We start from the raw sequence: 21,037 nt of genomic DNA, 5'->3' as shown, positions 1-21,037 counted from the left end.
ACAGATGAGGTAACTGAGGCCCAGGGAAGTGAAGTGACTTGCCCAAGGTCACACGGCACACAAGCGGCGGAGCCGGGATTAGAACCCACGGCCTCCGACCCCAAGCCCGTGCTCTTGCCACTAAGCCACGCTGCTTCATGAGCCTGGGAGTCAGAAGACCGGGATTCTCATGTGGCTCTGCCACTTGCCTGCAGTGTGACCTTGGGCCAGGTCACTCCACTTCTCTGAACCTCATCCGTAAAATGGGGATTAAATCCCACTCACTCCTATTTAGAGAGTGAGCCACATGCGTTACAGGGGCCGTGATCAACCTCATAATCTTAGGACAGTGAATGGCACAAAGTAAAAAGTGAAGAAATACCAGAAGCATTACTATTAGAGAAGTTTGATGGGCAGTAGTAAGGCCTCTGTGCTAGCTGAAAACCTTCTGGATATTCACAGTTTATTCCAGCTCTTGTAAACTCCTCGAAGGCAGGGATCACGTCTTCTAACTGTGATTCTCTTCCAAGAGTTCCGTACAGTACTCTGAGAGGCGGTATGGTATAGTGGATAGAGCACGGGCCTAGGACTCAGAAGGTCGTGGGTTCTAATCCCCAATCCGCCACTTGTAATGTTGGTATTTTGTTAAGCGCTGACTATGTGCGGAGCACTGTTCTAAGCGCTGGGGGAGATACAGGAAAATCAGGTTGTTCCCACGTGAGGTTCACGGTCTTAATCCCCATTTTACAGATGAGGTAACTGAGGCACAGAGAAGTGAAGTGACTTGCCCGCAGTCACACAGCTGACAAGTGGCAGAGCCAGGATTCAAACCCATCACCTCTGACTCCCAAGCCCGGGCTCTGTCTGGGCCTCAGTTACCTCATCTGTAAAATGGAGATTTATTCATTCATTCAACCGTATTTATTGAGTGCTTATTGTGTGCCGAGCACTGTACCAAGCACTTGGAATGTACAATAAAGCAACAGATAGAGACATTCCCTGCCCAACAATGGACTCACAGTCTAGAAGCGGGGAGAACACAGACAACAAAACAAAACAAGTAGATTTAGACCACGAGCCCCAATGGCACAGGGACTGTGGCCAACAAGGTTTGCTTGTATCCACCTCAGCGCTTAACACGGTGCCTGGCACCAAGAAGGCGCTTAACAAATAGCATAATTATTATTACAATTACACAGGGGGAGCTCAGTGAATACAAGTGATTGATCTTCACAATTCACGTATTCCAGTCCAACTTTGGGTGGACCATCCGATAAGTGGCACCAAAATTCTCTCGGTTACTTTCCTCGCTTCTCGCTCTCGCTTCATTCAGTCGTATTTATTGAGCGCTTACTGCGCGCAGAGCCCTGTACTGAGCTCTGAGGAAGACGAGATTGCAGACCCTACTAGATCAGCATGGAATATTGCAGATATACTGCAAAATGGCAAGTAGCTTAATATGCCAGCCAACTGCTGAGTGATTCGGGACTTGGAGATCGGAAGTAATGGAAAGACGGGCGTCAAGTAGAAGAGGAATTCATGTGACCGGGAAGCCAGTTGCCCCCCAACTTCACAGAGTCTGACGGCAAGTCAATCAAAAAGAGAAATTTGCTAAGTCACAGCGCTAAAGTTTGTTCCTACACAATTTTTCTTCATCTAAATAGTATTGACTTGTTTTGTTCATTCATTCATTCAATCGTATTTACCTTGTGCAGAGCACTGTACTAAGCACTTGGAATGTACAATTCGGCAACAGATAGAGACAATCCCTGCCCAACGACGGACACATAGTCTAAGAGTGTGTTCTCTATAAAGAGATGTAAATGCGTGACGAGCAATTTAAACTGGGGAAAATGATCAAATAATCTTAGCTGGTCCCAATGGTTTTGCGTTAACACTGATATTAGTCTGTCTAGAAGGAACATCTTGCATGTTTCATAGTGTGCATTTAGTAATGTCAATACGAATATCTGCCATTTTCACTGACTGAAAAAATAATAATAATGTTGGTATTTGTAAAAATAATTTGTAATGATAATAATATAAAATATAATTATAATTATAATATTTTGTAATAATAATTTGTAATAATAAATGTTGGTAAAAAAGAGGATTAGAAAACACAGCCCTCTGCCATTTGTTGGTGACACCCCCATTTAACTTTAGCAATGCATTCGTGTTCATATTAATTTTTTCACCTCACGCACAGAATTACCAATTCAAAGAATTATGAATTTTTTTAAGTGTATATCAATTCCAGGGAAGTCTAATTAACATCATCTGTTGAAAGGGGAAAAATCAGTTGATACCTTAACTGACCACAGGCGCCAGGGTTTCTTCCAGAAGGCACAGCCAGGGGCAGCTGTGTTTCATTTCTGTTTGAAAAGACCAATCCAGTGTTTTCTTAGCTCTCGATTAAGCTGTTTAAATAAAAAAGTAAATGTTGAAAGAGGAAACCACTGCAGCTAAACCCTATGTAAACTGGTAATGGGCAAGGCTCTGGAGGTTTGAAAGTTCGGCTTGGATAACTATCCAAATCTATTTGAACCTCTTCACTTGAAAAATAATCCGCCCCCAAGATGTGTAACGTTTTGGCTCTTCCGCTGAATCCAAAAATACATTTCAAAATAACCGTGTTCAATCTCTAGACAACATTAAACACAGCTTCACAGAAAAGATGACAAAAGATGTTTAAAATGCAGAAAGTCCTCTCTGGGTCAAGGAAAGATTAGGAATGTTTCTGACTTTGCCACTTTAAAACATCTCGGCCAATCGGAAAGAATATTTTCTAAGAGGGCAGATATGTTATAAATGCAACTCCACCCCTCCACCCCAAAACAAAACAAAACAAAAATAACCCAAAGACCAAAACAACAAACACCACTCCAGATCTTCTAATTTGAGGGTTGTTTGGGTAGTAAACCTATAGAACGCGTAAGGCTTATGTACCTCATAACTCCATTCTCTCTCTCCAGAGACTTAAAGAGCAAATGGAGAAGTTATAAAAAATGAAAATTAGGCCCGTTCAGCAGAGAGGACACTAATGAACAAGGATAATTGTTTGGGAACAAGACTGCAGAATTGCAAGTGAGAAAAGAGGGGCAAACTAAAATAGGGCATTTAAGATACTTATCCCAACTCTATGATTCTATTAAGTAAAAAAAAGGAGCAGGAAATATGCCTTCCATCCCCATCCCATTCTATCCCCACTTAAGTCAACTGGGTCTGATTACGTGTCTTCAGGAATTCCTAAGGAAGTGGTGCGCACCATTCCCATGACATGCCAATATTTTTGAAAAATCACGGTGGCCAGGAGAAGTGAAAAGACACGGGCTACGCCCATCCAAAAAGAAAGAGGACAAAGAGTGGCTGTCTGGAAAGATCCTAGGACAAATCAATCAAACCAATCAATTCGCAATCACGGCTCAAGAGCATAAAACACTAGGAAACAGGGAAAATGTCTCTCTCAAGAACAGATCTGATGAGAAACTGCAAGTCAGGCTACCGAACGCTTCATTTCCCTCTCTGCTATAGTCAAAGACTGTGTATGCCAAGGGGAGGCATTAAATGGTGTCTCAGTAAACCTTAGGGAAGCGGCATGGCCTTGCGAGTCAAAAGAACCTGGGTTCTAATTCTAACTCTGCCACTCTTCCGTTGTGTGACCATGTGACTTAATTTCTGGGTGCCTCAGTTACCTCATCTGTAAAATGGGGATTTGAGACTGTGAGTCCCCCGTGGGACAAGTGACTGTGTCCAATCTGATTTGCTTGTATCCACCTGGTGTACAGTGCCCAGCACATAGTAAGCACTTAACAAACACCACTGTTATTATTATTATTATTATTATTATTATTACTTAGACTGCATCCAATCTAGTTATCTTGTCTATACCTCAACTCTTAGTATAGTGCCTGGCCCATAGTAAGCGCTTAACAAGTACCATTAAAAAAAAAAATCAAGGCTGAGGAGATTGATTTACACATTCTTCAAAAATGAGATGCAGTGTAGCCTGGTGAAAAGAACACAGAACTGGGAATCAGGGGAGTTGGGTTCCAATCCTGGTTCTGTCATATCCTTGGCATATAGTAAGAGCTTAACAAATCCAGCATTATTTACCTGCTGTGTGACTTTGGGCAAACTACTTACCGTCTCCATGCATCTGCCAATCAATCAAATCTGTGGTATTTATTGAGCACCTATGTTTGGAGCACTGTTTTAAGCACTTGGGGGAGTATAATACAGTAGAGTTGGTTGATATGATCCCTGCTCACAGTCACAGTTTCCTCAACTGTAGAGATAAAATACCTTTTCTCCATCCTTCTTAGTCTGTGAGTGAACCCCAAATGGGACAGGATACGGTGTCTAATATGTTTATTTCAACCATAGTGCCTAGTGGCTTAGTGGAAAGAGCCCAGGTTTGGGTGTCAGAGGTTATGGGTTCTAATCCTGATTCTGCCACTTGTCAGCTGTGTGACTTTGGTCAAGTCACTTAACTTCTCTGGGCCTCATCTCCCTCATCTGTAAAATGGGGATGAAGTCTGTGAGCCCTGCATGGGACACCCTGATTACCTTGTATCTACTCCAGAGCTTAGAACAGTGCTTTGCACAGAGTAAGTGCGTAACAAATGCCATTATTATTATTATTATTATCATTAGAATGCTTGGCACGTTTGTATTTAACAAATACAACGATGATGATGATAATGTTACCGGAGAATTGAAATTAAAAAAAATCTAGACTGGTGGGTGTGTTCCTTTTCTAGGGAATGCTTTGTTTTTAATAGAGCTTCAAACAAGTTCTTTTTCACAGAACTGATGATCTACCCCAGTGCCTGACACATAGTAAACGATGCTATCATCAGTTCATCAATTAGGTAGCTCCTTCAGAGCTGATGAGCTGTAAAAGATTTAGGAATGTTCTGACAAGAAAGGTCCAAATATCTCCACCCAGGGTGCCCTGAGGGATTCCCGGAGGGGTTTAGGGTAAAATAAAGAAGGGAAAACGATGAGGGGAAGAATAGGAGCCCCATGGCCTAGGGGATGGAGCATGGGCCTTGGAGTCAGAAGGTCATGGGTTCTGATTCCAGCTCTGCTACCTGTCTGCTGTGTGATCTTGGGCAAAGAACTTCCCTTCTCTGTGCTTCAGTAACCTTATCTGCAAAATGGGGATTGAGACCGTGAGCCCCATTTGAGACAGAGGCTGTGTCCAACCCAATTAGCTTGTATGGCTACCGAGAGGAGAGGTATCCCCAGTGAGAGACAGATCTCCTAGGAGACCCTGACATGTTGAAACCCATTACACTGTTCAGTAAGCGCTTAATACTATTATTATTATCATTATAGGGACTATGTCCAACCTGACAACCTTGTGCCTGCCTCAGTACTTAAAGCAGTGCCTGGCACATGGTAAGCGCTTAAAGGTTGGGGGAGGGAGGAGGAGGTCATCGAGGGTCAGCCTATCCCTCTCTAGTTTTCTTCTTCTTAGAGAAGCTCTCCAATGACCTCCAAAAAAGTTGCTTCAATCCTTAAAATTCCATTTCTTTCAATTTACGTTATAGATATGTGAGGTACTTTTAATAAGGTGAATTCACAGATACAAAGTCATTATCAATTTCAAATTCTTTTCCAGTTAAAAGTGGCTTTCTTACTGAACATTTGATTTTTATTTAGAGACCTTAATTCAGAGGTTCCACCCCCCTCCCCCAACACACACACAGACATACACACACACCGAAACAGGATCAGAGAGATATATCTCTCCATAATAAGAATATAATTCAAAAGACAAGATAATCACATTTACTTTAAGGCTTTCACTTATCTACATAAAAGCTCTTCCAATTAAGGAAATTTGACAATTTTTAAAAGTGATTTACTGTAACCAGATAAGGTTATTTTTAAGTGAGAGAAAAAATAAGAGGGGTAGGGAATCTAAATTTTTCCTGAAACATTTTCACCGATGGTGCCTTGTATACAGCCCCCAAATTTTATGGTTGGAGTTTTACTTTCCTGATGAATTTAACAATATCTACCCTATCTATGTGCTTAAGGGATAAATGAAGTACATGGAGGATGCAACACGGGGGGCATTAAGATTACTGAAATCCTTCTGTGCATATTATTAGTTGGACATAAGGCACTCCCCCGGGAGAATGCTCATTTCATTTTGTTTTATACCCACACACCTCTAGGTTGTTAAAATGTGGACTAAGACATACTTAATATTATTTGGGTCCCCGAATTGAAATGAGAATTTTCTGTATTTCTTATGTGCTAATTCTCGATGTTCTTTATTGTTGCTATTGGTTTGCAACAATAATTGGTGAAAGGCTAATTTGTCATTTTCCTACCACACAGTAAAAAAAAAAAATATTTGTTCTATGGTTATTTTAAAATAATGCTGTTTTGGTTAATGTTTTAGATCGTTCATTTTAAAAGACATCATTTATATGCCTGATAATAAAAATGTTTTCCCCTTTTCAAAAACCAAGAATTAGACAATATATTTTTAAGACTTTTCAGTATAATATAAAACTATTAATTTTAGAATAATTGCAGTGAGACAGAGAACAAGCCATTCTCTGGGAGTTTATAGGTTGGCAGATTTATTTTTAAAATAACTTGAAACATTGAAAAGAAGCAACTACACTACTGAAGTATATTCTTACTTTTTTAAAATCTCAATTTATTTTCATATTTAAGTAAAGGTGCCAGCCAACTCCTTAAAATATCAAGTAGAGCTAAAGCATTTGTGTAACCTCTTACCAAAAGGATATTGAGGAGCTTCCTGGGAATGATACTGCAGAACTCATTAGAGTGGGGATAACAGAAGCATTGCCACCCGTATCATCAACCAGTGACATTTATTAAGTAGCGTGGCTCAGTGGAAAGAGCACAGCCTTGGGAGTCAGAGGACGTGGGTTCTAATTCCGGCTCTGCCATTCGTCTGCTGTATGACCTTAGGCAAACCACTTGACTTCTCTGTGCCTCAGTTCCCTCATCTGTAAAATGGTTATTAAGATCGTGAGCCTCACGTGGGACAACCTGATGACCTTGTATCTCCCAAGTGCTTAGAACAGTGCTCGGCACAGAATAAGAGCTTAATTTTACGGTATCATAATCATTACTGTTATTATTACTATTATTCTTAAGTACTTACTCCCCCGCTAGACTGGGAGATCACCGTGGGAAGGGAATATGTCTACAAACTCTGTTGCAGTGTACTCTCTCGGGTGCTTAATACACTGTTGTACAGAGAAAGTGCACAACTGATTGACTGTGAGGATTTATAGTGGTTTCTATGAAGCAACTCTTTTTCTCACCTTAAATTCACTTAATAGCTGAGCTTGAAGATTGAGTTGGATGCAATATTATTTCCCAAGATTTTGGAAGGAATGAATGGTCACGCTTTTCATGCCTCCTTTGGCCAAATATATTTTCTCCCATTCCTGATATAAATATACTGAGGTTCCAATCAAAACATGAATTCATTTGCTAAAAGGTATTCATGTAGGTTATTCTGAACAGCACGTGTACCTTGTATGGAATTTATAGCTAATAATCTACAGACAAAAAGTTACCCTGAATAATTCTTGAATCCAGTGAAAAGAACACGGCCCGGGAGTCAGAAGACCTGGGTTTGCTCTGTGACCTTAGGTAAGGGACTTAACTTGCCTGTGCCTCAGTATTCTCAATTGTAAAATGGAGCTTCATTATCCATCTTCCCTTCTACCTAGACTAGGAACCCCACGGATAAACTAATTAACTTGCATCCGCCTCAGCACTTAGAACAGTAGTTGACATACAGTAAGTGCTAAACACATACATGCTTAACACATACCATAATTAAAATAAATTAATCATTTCAAAAGACTGAAATTTAGCAGAACAAATGCCTCCAGGGAGCTTTATTAGCAATATTTATGAAAAAATAAGCTGTGGAAATGAGGGGACTTATCCTCTTCCTTTTTATAGTTGACATTTGGTTACAGTCTTTCCACATTAGAAGGAAGTAGAATTTCAAATGCGATTTAATGCCAGGTCACAAATATTTTGGTAATTCCAGTTAATACTGAATAATTCACACATATTTAGTCATTCCCTTGCAATCTTTCAAAAAATCTTGCCATAAATTCTAGTTGGAGGAGATAGGAGATAGTGCTTTTTTGACTAGAGAAAAAAAAAAAAGTAGTTTTTAGAACATAGCACTTACTATGTGCCAGTCACTCAACTAAGCATTGGAGTAGATACAAGATCATAAGGTCAGACAGTTCTTCCCTGTCCCACATGGTGCTTAGGGTCCAAGTACAAAGAAGAACAGATTTAACTATCAGTTTTAGCGATGAGAAATCTGAGATAGGGAGAGGTCAAATGACTCACCCAAGGTCACGCAACAGGTAAGTGATGGAGTTAGGATTAGAATCCAGGGTCTCTGAGTTTCTCAAGGTCTACACTCTTTCCATAAGGCTATTCAAACTTCTCAATAACATTATAATATCTCTCAATCAATTGTATTTAGTATTTTCTCTGTGCAGGGGAATACCGCACTAAGCACTCGGGAGAGTACAATGTAACAGAGTTTGGTAGATAACGTTCACTGCTCACAAGGAGCTGCCCCCGATGGAGCTCACAGTCCAAGGGGAAGGAAGAGCAGGTATTTAGTCCCTATTTTAAAGATGAGGAAACAGAGGCACAAGGAAATTAAGTGACTTGCCTAATGAAACACAGCAGCTAAGTGCCAGAACCAGGATTAATTAATTAATCAATCGTATTTATTGCGAGTTTACTGCGTGCAGAGCGCTGTACTACTACTAATACTAATGTTGGTATTTGTTAAGCGCTTACTATGTGCAGAGCACTGTTCTAAGCGCTGGGGTAGATACAGGGTAATCAGGTTGACCCGCGTGAGGCTCACAGTCTTAATCCCCATTTTACAGATGAGGTAACTGAGGCCCAGAGAAGTGAAGTGACTTGCCCAAAGTCCCACAGCTGAGTGGCAGAGCTGGGAATAGAATCCATGACCTCTGACTCCCAAACCTGGGCTTTTTCCACTGAGCCACGCTGTGCTTGGAAGAGTTGGAAACATGTTCCCTGTCCACAGGGAGCATGCAGTCTAGAGGGGGAGACAGACATTAACATAAATATATAAATGACGGTTAGGTGCATAAGTGCTGTGGGGTTGAGGGTGGGGTGAATAAAGGATCCAAATCCTAGGGCAAGAGCCATAAGAATCCAGGTCTAGTTCTTAGGCCTTTATTCCTCCACTAATAATAATATTGTTGGTATTTGTTAAGCGCTATGTGCAGAGCACTGTTCTAAGCGCTGGGGTAGATTTACAGGGTCAGGTTGTCCCACGTGAGGCTCACACTCTTTATCCCCATTTTACAGATGAGGTAACTGAGGCACAGAGAAGTTACGTGACTTGCCCACAGTCACAGAGCTGACAAGTGGCAGAGTCAGGATTCGAACCCATGACCTCTGACTCCCAAGCCCGGGCTATTTCCACTGAGCCATGCTGCTTCTCACTAGGCAACGCTCCTTCTGATGAAATGCCAAACCTGCATAAAGAGGCATGAGGAAAATGATATTTGGAAAATATGGTAACTCCTTTTGGATCAACAGACTTCACTTAGTGCCCTGGTAATTTGACAGTGGGGTCCTAGAGGTCTAAAATAAATAAAAGCACCTTAAATATTTACTATCCTCTTGGTTGTATGATCAAGGACCAGATGCCTATCAATCCCCTTAAGCTTTCAAAAATACAGGATATAGAGTATGAAATTCTGGTTGGCATTTCAAATGCATGAAACCTGCATCACTTTCTTTCCACTCTTCTATAGCAGACCTCTTCAAATCCAACTTTTAATTCCCCAGCGCTGACATATCCTAAAACACATGCTTCTTTCAAAATGTTCCCTGGAATATGTTTTCCAACTCTAAGCAGAATTTGTCAGGAGAAAGGTCTCAATCCCTGCATTTTAAATCAAAGCACAACATTAAAGGAATAACATATGAAAACGATTGAAGCTTTCTTTCTTGGCCTCTTACTGAATTTTTTTCCAAAATATAAAGGTGTCAGTGTTTTATATCTTACAAACCACTCTGCTTTGTAGTTAATCAACAAACAATCACTCAAATATACATGGAAAAAAATGGAATAAAAGCTACTTTTGAAATTAAGAATAAAAAAAAATTACTTTTTGAGGGGCAGTTAGAGAGGACGAGGAAGAGAGGCAGGTAGGGAATGGGTTGTTTTAATCTTGCATTTATGAAGCTCTTCATCCATCTTTGCAAAAATATTGTGGCTACCTTTTCAGTTCAATGCACAAGCAATTGGAACTGAACATTCCCAGTTCCACTATTGTAATGAACTTACCTCAATGAAAGCCTCAAATTTATCTTTCTGTTTGGAAAAATAGAGGTCATTTTCTAAGACTCTTGCTATCCTGAGGCAGTGCACCCTTCAGTAAATATTTTTAAAACATCACAATAAACCATCTAGAAATAGATTTGGGGTAAATCTGTGGAACGCTCCCTCCTCTCTCCCCCACATTAAAAGCATGATTACTGTCTTAATATTGTCTTCATAAAAGTGTGAACTCATTATACTTTTCAAACCCTCTAAATCGGAAATGAATGCCATTTTACACTTCGCTGGGTGCTTTAAACATCCATTTTGTCTTACTTGAAGTTGATCAGTGCACCTGTTCTTAATTCTGATAGATGCATTATTATTTTTTCAAAGAGAAAAGCAGAATGACAATGTCCCCAGCAGCCATTCGGTAAAACCTCTCCTACTGCTCCTACCTCAAGGGTAAATGCTTTCCAAAGAAATGCCAAGTTTACCTACTTGGAATCAACAGATTCCTCTCTCCTTGCACCCTCCACTAGGAAACCAGGACTGGATGATATCCCAGGTGTTGATAATTGACAGGGTGTTACTATCATTAACTTTCTGTTAGCACTTCTTGTCAGTGTGTTAATGGTACCCTGCTGCTCATTCACTCAGCTGTTCTCTGAGGGAATAGCCATACCAACATTATTTATTATTATTATTATTATATAGCCAGCAGTCAATCGGAAAGGAAAGCCGGGGATTTACCGCGAGATGTAAGAGACAAGACGTGGGAGTGAACCTGGTATGTGTCTTGCTCACGGGGTAGGAGAAAGAAGGTCAACATTGTGGTTAATGTGCTTTTGTGTCCTCTTCTGAAATTAAGAATGTATTGGAAGGGACATTCAAGAGGCAAAGGCATCTTTTCAGAATGGTTCTCATTACTTCCAGGGTCCCGGCCAAGAACAGTATGGAAAACGGATTTGGTTTAAAGAAGATGACCCGTACTAGGTCATGAAATGAAACCCTGTCAATAGCACAGAAGCTATGAACCTAAGTGTAACATCAAATCATGAAGAGAAAAGCCCTTATTATTGGAAAGCTGTTCCTTTCACAATCCTCCTTCTCCTCCCAAAATATGTCATTTTTCCAACACCCACAGCTCCGAGTGTCTATCATGGAAATGAAGTGACACCTGGACTCACATTTTATTATCACCAGCTTATCAGCTGGAATTTTGACTGACAACTTTAGGGGTGAGGGGGCGATACAATTACCCCAAAGCATAATACAGCATTATCTGAATACAAGAATGGATGTGGTCAGTTCAAATCATATGTCTTCAGGATTATTCTAAGATATAAGAAGTATTCCTCTCCCTCCCATTGCCCCGACCTCCTCCCTCTGGTCTACCATCCTCCCTGCCCCACAGCACTTGTGTTATATATGTATATATTTATTATTCTTTTTTTTACTAATGATGTGTATATATCTGTAATTCTATTTCTTTATATTGATGTTATTGATGCCTGTCTACTTGGTCTGTTGTCTGTCTCCCCCCTTCCTGTGAGCCCGTTGTTGGGTAGGGATTATCTCTGTTTGTTGCCAAATTGTACTTTCCAAGTGCTTAGTACAGTGCTCTGCACACAGTAAGTGTTCAATAAATACGGCTGAATGAATGAATGAAATGGTTGTAAGGTAGTTTTCAATTATTATCATTTCCCAACACAATTCATTCATTTAACTCATGACATTGTATTAAAATGCCATGAAGTATACTGTCAAAATGTTTTCAGCTCCCTGAACTCTTGGGAAAAAAGCAAAGTTATAATACCTTCATGGGACAAATCTGTGTCTCATCAAGGCACCCAAGCATTAGGTATTTGCTTTTTCCAGATCCTCCTTGACATTTATCCAATAATTTGGGAGACTCGTTATCACTTAATTCACTAATTTATATAAATTTAGTACATTGTAAGTAGTCTAAGTATTCTAACATTGTGCAAAATGAATCATTATATATTTTATACTGTCTCATTTCTGACCATATGCAAAGTAACAGGTCCATACATTTTAATATAGTTTCCAATTCCCTTGTGGCAAATAGTCACACACTAGTGGCAAGAAAATGAAAAATAACCATTCATCTGAAACCAGCAGATAGAGAATGCAAAGTATTTTCATTTTAAAATGCCTTAATTACCTGCAGAAAGGGAGAAATAATAAAAATGAAGTCTAGGCCAAGTTCATGTGGGTTTGAAATTACTTCATTTTTCCTAAATGCAAGAGGCAGGCTCATCAGGATTGTAGGTTAGAGGTCATCTATGGAGGATGAAGTTAAGAGTATCAAGAAAACGCCAAAACAAAAAGGGAGATTTAAATGCTGATCTCTGCCAGAGGACAGAGTGATAGATTTTACAGGAAGCTTAACCTGTCATAAAATTAAATGGGGACTTCAAGGTGCATATCCCAAATCACCAAAGTTATTACCTAACACCTGATTTCCATAGCCGGCTCCCTTCCCCTACCAAACCCTCTCCAATATTCTTGCATAACTAGACTTATGAAACTAGTCTACAAAATATTACTAAATAATTACCCATGACAGAGGCCCTAAGCAAATGATAGAGTTGAAAGTCCTTAAAAATGCTTAAGCATTATAATTCCTTGAGCTATATTAAATTCCAATCAGCCCAAACCACAGGATTGAAAGTACTCACATTTAAGGAGCTGTTCAAGAAAGCAAATGGAATTAAAGACCAAGTTAGCCTACTTGGACCTTAACCTCCTAGTGGATAGCAGTTTTGACTCTCAAATTACCGTGGAAACAGACTAATGCAGGCATCAATCAATCAATGGTATCCACTGAGCGTTTACTATGTGCAGAGCACTGTACTAAGCGCTTGGGAGAGTATAATAATAAGCACTCAATAAACAGCATGGATAGATTCACTCTAGCGGCTGCAGGGGTTCTCCAGGCTGCAGCTAGTTCCAATCCAGTCGCTGAACGAGTCTGTTCTACCGACGTCTCCCGTTCTGCAAATCTTCCATTAGAATCTGGAGCTTGGGGTGAGGGGTGGCTAGAGACAGGCATATCTTAATGGCCTAGGGGAAAGAGCCCAGAACTGGGAATCGGGACCCCCAGTTTCTAATCCCTGTTCCAGCATCCTCACAGACGGTAAACTTGCTGTAGGCAGGGAATGTGGCTGTTTATTGTTGTAGTGTATTCATTCATTCAATAGTATTTATTGAGCGCCTACTATGTGCAGAGCACTGTACTAAGCGCTTGGGATGAACAAGTCGGCAACAGATAGAGACAGTCCCTGCCGTTTGACGGGCTTACAGTCTAATCGGGGGAGACGGACAGACAAGAACAATGGCACTAAACAGCGTCAAGGGGAAGAACATCTCGTGTACTTTCCCAAGCGCTTAGCCCAGTGCTCTGCACATCCTAAGTGCTCAATAAATATGACTGACTGACTTCTCTGTGCTTCACTTTCCTCATCTGTGAAACGGAAATGTAATAATAATAATGTGGGTATTTGTTAAGCGCTTACTATTGCCGAGTACTGTTCTAAGTGCTGGGGTAGATACAAGGTAATCAGGTTGTCCCAAGTGGAGCTCACAGGCTTCATCCCCATTTTACAGATGAGATAACTGAGGCCCAGAGAAGCTAATTGACTTGCCCAGAGTCACACAGCTGACAAGTGGCAGAGCCAGGATTAGAATCCACAACCTCTGACTCCCAAGCCCGTGATCTTTCCACTAAGCCACGCTGCTTCTCCAGAGAAATATCTGCTCTCTTTTTCCCTTAGACCGTGAAACTCACAAAGCACAGGACCTGTGATTAATGTGATTATCCTGTAACTACCCTAGAATCGAGCACAGTGCCCAGCATGGTCATCATTTAATACAAACCACAATTATCATTCAGAAGAGACGAGAAGGCCAAAGCCCCTGGAAAGTCCCTTTAGATTGGAAACTCCCTGTGGGCAGGGACCATGTCTACCAACTCTATTGTACTGAACTCTCCCCCAAAGGCTTGATAGGGTGTTCTGCACACAGTAAGTGCTCAATAAGTACCATTTATTCATTGATTGAAGTACTATTGGAAATAGCAAGGGAACCGGTCCCAGTGGCCAAACCTTTCCCAGGCATTAGAAATACAATTAGGTGCAATCAGAGGCTTGTGGATTCCAAGGGAATGAAATCAACATACAGAAAATTAAGTACCTTTAATGCTCACCTCTGCCACAACAATCAGCCTTCTGAACACAACTTCGACAGAGTTGCTTTTATTTCCAGCCACAAGCTAAAGCATCAATGAGAGAAAGAAAAAAAAAACTGAAAAAAAATAGGCAATAAGTTTAACCTTGAATCAAGCTGACCGCCACAGAGTTATTTGAAGGAATTTACTTATTATCAGATAGCAAAATTACACTATTTATTCCCTCTAAAGACATGAAACTGCGAATCAATTTAGAATCAGAATAGTCTTCCACACCCAAAGGAGTGGGATATGGCTTTAACTTTCCAGAAACCAAAACAGATAAATAAAAAGGCAGTTCGACTAATGAGGTTTCCTTGCAAGAGCCAGATTTAACATTAAGAACCTCTTACTCAATAAATGCCATTTACCAAACTGTACTTTATATTTTCTTTTCAGCCTGGTGAGGTTTACCAAGCATCCAAATACACATCCATATTGTCCTGTTCATGGTAGGTTACTAAGCACCCAGTTCCTGAAGAGTAAGTGTGGACGGTAGGGCTTTCTTCCTGAAAATCTGATTGATCACCTGCTAAACTGCTTTGAAGAAGGAAGAATATATCCATTTCAAGCCTATTAATGGATTTCTGCATTTACCAGCCTTTCACCTGTGAAAAGCAAACATGAAAAAGCCGGTTCACCCTGCTATGTTAAAAAAACAGCAAATAAGATCCACCCCCAAAACAACAACAACAACAAAACATATCAAGACTATTAGACCTGAGACTCAAAAAAGGATATAGTCATTTTCTCCACAAACTTGTCATGTTTATCGTTGGATTTGGGAAAATTCTCGATGTCACTTTCTAAGCGCTCGATCTGTTGCTCCATTGCAGTAAGGTTGCTTTTGAGAGTTTGTGCAGAAACTGAAAAAAATTAAATGGGATGGGTGGGACATGAGTAAAACGATCTTCTTAAACCTTAATAAATTCAACAATAATAACAACCCAGAAACTAAAAGGAAAACACTGTCATTGGAAGCCTGAGGTAAAGAGAACAATTCCATTCGGTAGGCATCTCATTTTTCTGAATTACTGCTCATAAAAATTCAACTCTTCATGAAATAAGTGAGAATGTGTAATATAAAATACCAAATCATCTTGTTTAATGTGGGGATGTCACCATTTTATTCAGCCATTAGTTCAATGAATCCACTTCTATTTAGATTTATTGATGGGAATTCTAATATTTCATTCTTTTAAATCTAATTTTAAGATTAAAGAGAAACTAAGGTTCAAAGAGAACTTATTTTATTAATGCATGTTCTTGGCTGTATAAATGATGTAAAGATAAATTACATTAAAGAGATCAAATGTTTTTCTTTTATTGAAATATCCTGATTCTTTTCAAGCAAATTCTATGGAACTTCCCGTCTCCAAAACTTTTAATACCTTTGCTTTCTCAATAATGCACAAGGTCAATATTTCAAATAAGAATCTATGACAAGGTACATGAACAAACACAGAACCTTAGTATAACCACTATATGAAGCGTAGTCTAGTGGAAAGAGCATAGACCTAGGTTCGAATCCTGTCTGTACCACTTGTCTGCTGTATGACCTTAATAAAGTCACTTAACTTCACCTGTGCCTCAGTTTCCTCATCTGTAAATATGAAGATTCAATAGCTTTTCTCCCTCCTATTTAGACCGTGAGTCCAGGTGGGATAAGTACTGTGTCTGACCTGATTAGAACAGGTGCTTACTGCAGACTTTAGCACATACTAAGCTCTTAACAAATACCATGATTATTATAATTAGTGACTTTAACATTCCAGTTTTTCTTCTGTTTTCTTATAGACAATACATAAATTAATTTGAAAGATTTCTAAACATATATTTATTCCATTCTTTTTGATGTTTTCACTCTATAGAAAAATCTTCTCACTTTACAAAACTCCTGTGAAGGCCTGGCTGGAGATTTTTCTCCGGAGAGAAAACATCCTGGAAGAATAGAATAAACGTCTATTTAGGAAACTTTCAAATTAATTTAGGCATTGTCTATATGAAAACAAAAGGGGAAAAAAAGAGGAATTTTTAAAGATCATTAGTGAGTTTACAGTCTCTTCCAGCTAAAATCCGGAATGAAGGAATTACTGAAAGAAATAGGTTTTCACAGCTTTTAGCTGGATGGGACTGTAAGCAAGTTGTAGGCAGGGAGCACGTCTGCCAACTCTTAAACTCTCCAAGGTGCCTAGTAGTACTGCACATCACGCATAGTGTTTAATAAATACCATTGATAATGACAATAATAATAATAATAATGACAGTGTTTGTATTTGTTAAGTAAGCGCTTACTATGTGTGAAGCACTGTTCTAAGCAATGGGGGGGGAAACAAGGTGACCAGGTTGTCCCGTGTGTGGCGCTCACAGTCTTAATCTCCATTTGAGAAGCAGCGTAGCTCACTGGAAAGAGCACGGGCTTTGGAGTCAGAGGTCATGGGTTCGAACCCCGGCTCTACCACTTGTCAGCTGTGGGACTTTGGGCAAGTCACTTAACTTCTCGGTGCCTCAGTTACCTCATCTGTAAAATGGGGATTAAGACTGTGAGCCCCACGTGGGACAACCTGATTCCCCTGTGTCTACCCCAGCGCTTAGAACAGTGCTCGGCACATAGTAAGCGCTTAACAAATACAAATACCAAATACCAACATTTTCCAGATGAGTAGCTGAGGCACAGAGAAGTTAAGTGACTTGCCCAAAGTCACGCAGCTGATAAGTGGCAGAGCCAGAATTAGAACCCATGACTTCTGACTCCCAAGCCTGGGCTCTTTCCACTGGGCCACGCTGCTTCTCTGAGGGACAGTACATAGGACTAAATGATTAAGCAACTTTTGTCTGCTCTTCCTGCACCTGGATATGTGAGCTATTGATAAGCTAATGAAAGGAAATGAAACAAAATGATAATAGCTATACTGATTATTAAATTAAATAATATTTAACCTTCCAACGACACAACAGCATACAGTATAAATTCAAGAGGCTGAAGAGAGCAATTACTAAACAAAGAGTCCAGCTATTAAGTCGGATTATTGTTATATCACACAGACAGGAACGCCTTAGAGTGCAGATATCTCCTTAAATATACATGAAAGTTTGGGAAGCTGAAAAAAATCAAACACCAACACCCACGATGAATTAATTTTTTTTACATTAATCTGACAGTTCAAATAATTGAGTCTGATTTAGTTCCATTTGTTCAGAGCTGACAAGTTCAGGATGGTTCTTTAAGGGGAGAAGTTGAAAAGATATTTTTTCTTTTGACTTTGCAAAAGAATCCTGCCAAGTTTGGCAGTCATCCCTTGCTTTAGTTAAAGGATGAGTTCACTGATGAGGAAAATATATAAATTGCATCAGATGCCAAACTGAAACCTTCTTCTTCCACTCTGTGTTTCGGCATTCTCTTGCTAATTATCAAATGATAATAAGGGGTTCCTCTTCCCCACTGCTTGATTGCAGAGTGAAGATAGGAAACTGAATAGCTGTATTATATGTCATATGGGTCAATCTGAATGTCTGCAGTGAACCAAATGAGCCTCAGGGCTGAGTAGGCAAAACCATGATTATTCCCTTGGCAAACACAATAAGAGACCATAGGGGAACGGGGATAGTTTCATCTTCCGATTGCTCCAGCTCAGAGTAGAGTTAAATAGATTTTCAGACAGAAGTCCAGTCATCTGTATATTGGCAAATATATTCACAAATTAATATCTTTAATGCCAACTATTTCCCGAGTTGTTCTTTTGTTTCTCTTTCTAACGTTCGCTCCTTATAAAGTCCACACAGTTTTCGTTTTTAGGGTTGGCATTTTCTACCCTTCTAGACCGTAAGCTCGTTGTGGGCAGGGAATGTGTCAGTTTATTGTTACACCCTACTCTCCCAACTGCTTAGTACAGTGCTCTGCACGCCGTAAACGCTCCGTAAACACGATTGAACCAATTCCCCTGTGAACATCTGTTCACTAATGCTATCAACTCTCTGATGAGTGCGGAGGATGCATCGGAAAGCATTGGGTGGACAAAGGTTTGGGGAAAAATCTGAAGGTTAACATTTGCATTCTATTTTATTCTACATGGACAGCTGAGATTTCAAGCCACAGAATCACTGATTCAGTCAATCGGTCAATCAATGGCATTTACTGAGTGCTTACTAAGTACAGAGCACTGTATACTAAGCGCTTGAGAGAGTACAATGCAAGAGACTTTGCAGACACATTCCTTCAATACTTTGGGGGATCTGCAATTCAACAAAAAACGTTCACATTTACGTAGCAGAAACTCTCCACAGGCATTGCCGGTAACTGACTAGGCCAGACTGTCGGCAGTCTTACTTTTATTTTGTTTTTTACATCTGCTACTGAAATGCTAGATCAGAGCATCATTTGTAAATAAATAAATAGATTATGTGATCTGGTTCTTTATAAAAGCTTTTTGGTTTTACTCCATAAATAATTTTTAAGCTCTGTATGCTCACTTGAGTTATATGAAATAGACATTTCTCCCCACAGATTTTATTTATCTTACCTCTAGTTGAATATTTTTGCTGCTTCGCAAGCACGCAAGATAGCGGCTAGATATTCAGAGCATTTAAAGTGAGCAACTTGCTTCAAATCATTGGAAAAAATACAATATAAAATTCTATAAAAGCAAAAGTTTTAAATGATAAATGGGTTAGAAAAAGTCATCCAAGGTTTGGTTATGAAAGAGATGAGAAGGTTTTCTAAACATTGACAATGTCAAGGTGCTTAGTTCTGCTGGAACCTAGTCAGACTGCTATTTTCTTTTTATTTATACATAAACACTCACTGCAATAGAATAGATTTCTACAAATATTAAAATGTTTCTAGTAAACTTTGACCATTCAAAAGGTAAATTCAGCACTTCCAAGGCCCCATGCTGACTCTATTTATCTTGATGGTTTTGATGTCTGACTACTTCTTTCATTTTGTTGTCTGTCTCCCCCTTTTAGACTGTGAGCCCGTTGCTGGGCAGGGACTGTCTCTATCTGGTGCCAAACTGAACATTCCAAGTGCTTAGTCCAGTGCTCTGCACACAGTAAGCGCTCAAAAAATATGACCGAATGAATGGAGAATGAAAAACAAAACTATACTGACAGGTCTATACCAGTCCCAAACATAACTGTAAAAACTACAATTTTCCTTTTCTGGAGATGCTTTTTTCAGTGAATGAATGAATGAACCAATCAATCAGTGGTATTACGGAGCACATTAATAATAGTAATAATAATGATGTTGGTATTTGTTAAGCGCTTACTATGTGCCAAACACTGTTCTAAGCCTGGGGTAGATACAAGGTAATGAGGTTGTCCCACGTGGGGCTCACAGGCTTCATCACCATTTTACAGATGAGGTCACTGAGGTACAGAGAAGTGAAGTGACTTGCCCAAGGTCACACAGCTGACAAGCGGAGGAGCCGGGATTAGAACCCATGACCTCTGACTCACAAGCCCGGGTTCTTTCCACTGAGCCACGTTGTTCTGTGAGCAGAGCACTCTACTCAATGCTTGGGAAAGTACACTACAACTATGCTGGCAGCTCTGGTTTCAGCCCATGAGGATCTTAAAGTCTACAGGGGGTGATCAACATTTAAGTAAATTATGACTTGGGATAGAGAATTGCTATCAAATCAACATAATTTTGAAGTGGTTCATGTGGAATTTCGGAATTCCCCGTGAATGAAATGCCCTGATGTACATGAAACTCTCTTTCTTAGACACATTAATCAGTTAATCAACTGATGTGGATGATGTGGGTGAAACTGAAGGGATTTTTTTTTTTAAATGGTATTACTATGTACCAATCACTGTTCTAAGCTCTGGGATAGATATAAGATAATTGGGTTGGACACAGTCCATTTAGACTATTAGGCCGTCACTAGGCAAGGAATGTCTCTATCTGTTGCCGAATTGTACATCCCAAGTGCTTAGAACAGTGCTCTGCACATAGTAAGCGCTTAACAAATACCAACATTATTATTATTAGTAAGCACTCAATAAATGCGAGTGAATGAATGAATGAATGAATGAATGAATGAATGAATGAATGAATGAATGCCCCACATAGGGCTCAATGGAGTCTCAACCTCCATTTTACAGATGAGGTAAGTGAGGCACAGAGAAGTGAAGTGATTTGCCCAAGGTCACAAAGTAGATTAGTAGGAGAACCGGGATTAGAAGGTATGTCCTTCTGACTCGCAGGTCTGTACTCTATCCCCTAGGCCATCATGCTTCTCAGTGAAAAAGAAAGAGGGGAAAAAGATCAGCTAGAGGGAGGAAAAAAAGGGAAAAAAAACAAAACCAAAACAAACACAGTCATGATGCCCTGGGGAAGTGAAAAGCACAACACAAGATTTTCTCTTTCCTTTCTTCTAGTTCTTCCTATCTTGAGCTTCCCTGTCTTGGGGCACAGGGGAATTTATTTGCAAGAAAAAAGAGGAAAAAAG

At 39.9% G+C, this 21,037-nt stretch overlaps 1 protein-coding gene across 1 annotated transcript in view; it reads right to left on the bottom strand.

Annotated features, from left to right (window-relative positions):
* The window catches only part of DIAPH2 (diaphanous related formin 2), a 692,146-nt gene that overhangs the window by 215,634 nt on the left and 455,475 nt on the right, over nt 1–21,037 (bottom strand). Inside the window, 1 exon segment of the mRNA XM_029067298.2 lies at nt 15,321–15,445. Within this exon segment, the coding sequence (XP_028923131.1) occupies nt 15,321–15,445 (125 nt within the window).

Source organism: Ornithorhynchus anatinus, chromosome 6, assembly GCF_004115215.2.
Source record: "Ornithorhynchus anatinus isolate Pmale09 chromosome 6, mOrnAna1.pri.v4, whole genome shotgun sequence".
Classification (NCBI taxonomy): Eukaryota; Metazoa; Chordata; class Mammalia; order Monotremata; family Ornithorhynchidae; genus Ornithorhynchus; species Ornithorhynchus anatinus.
Note: the sequence above shows the minus strand (reverse complement) of the source record. Positions and strands in the feature narration are given on the sequence as shown.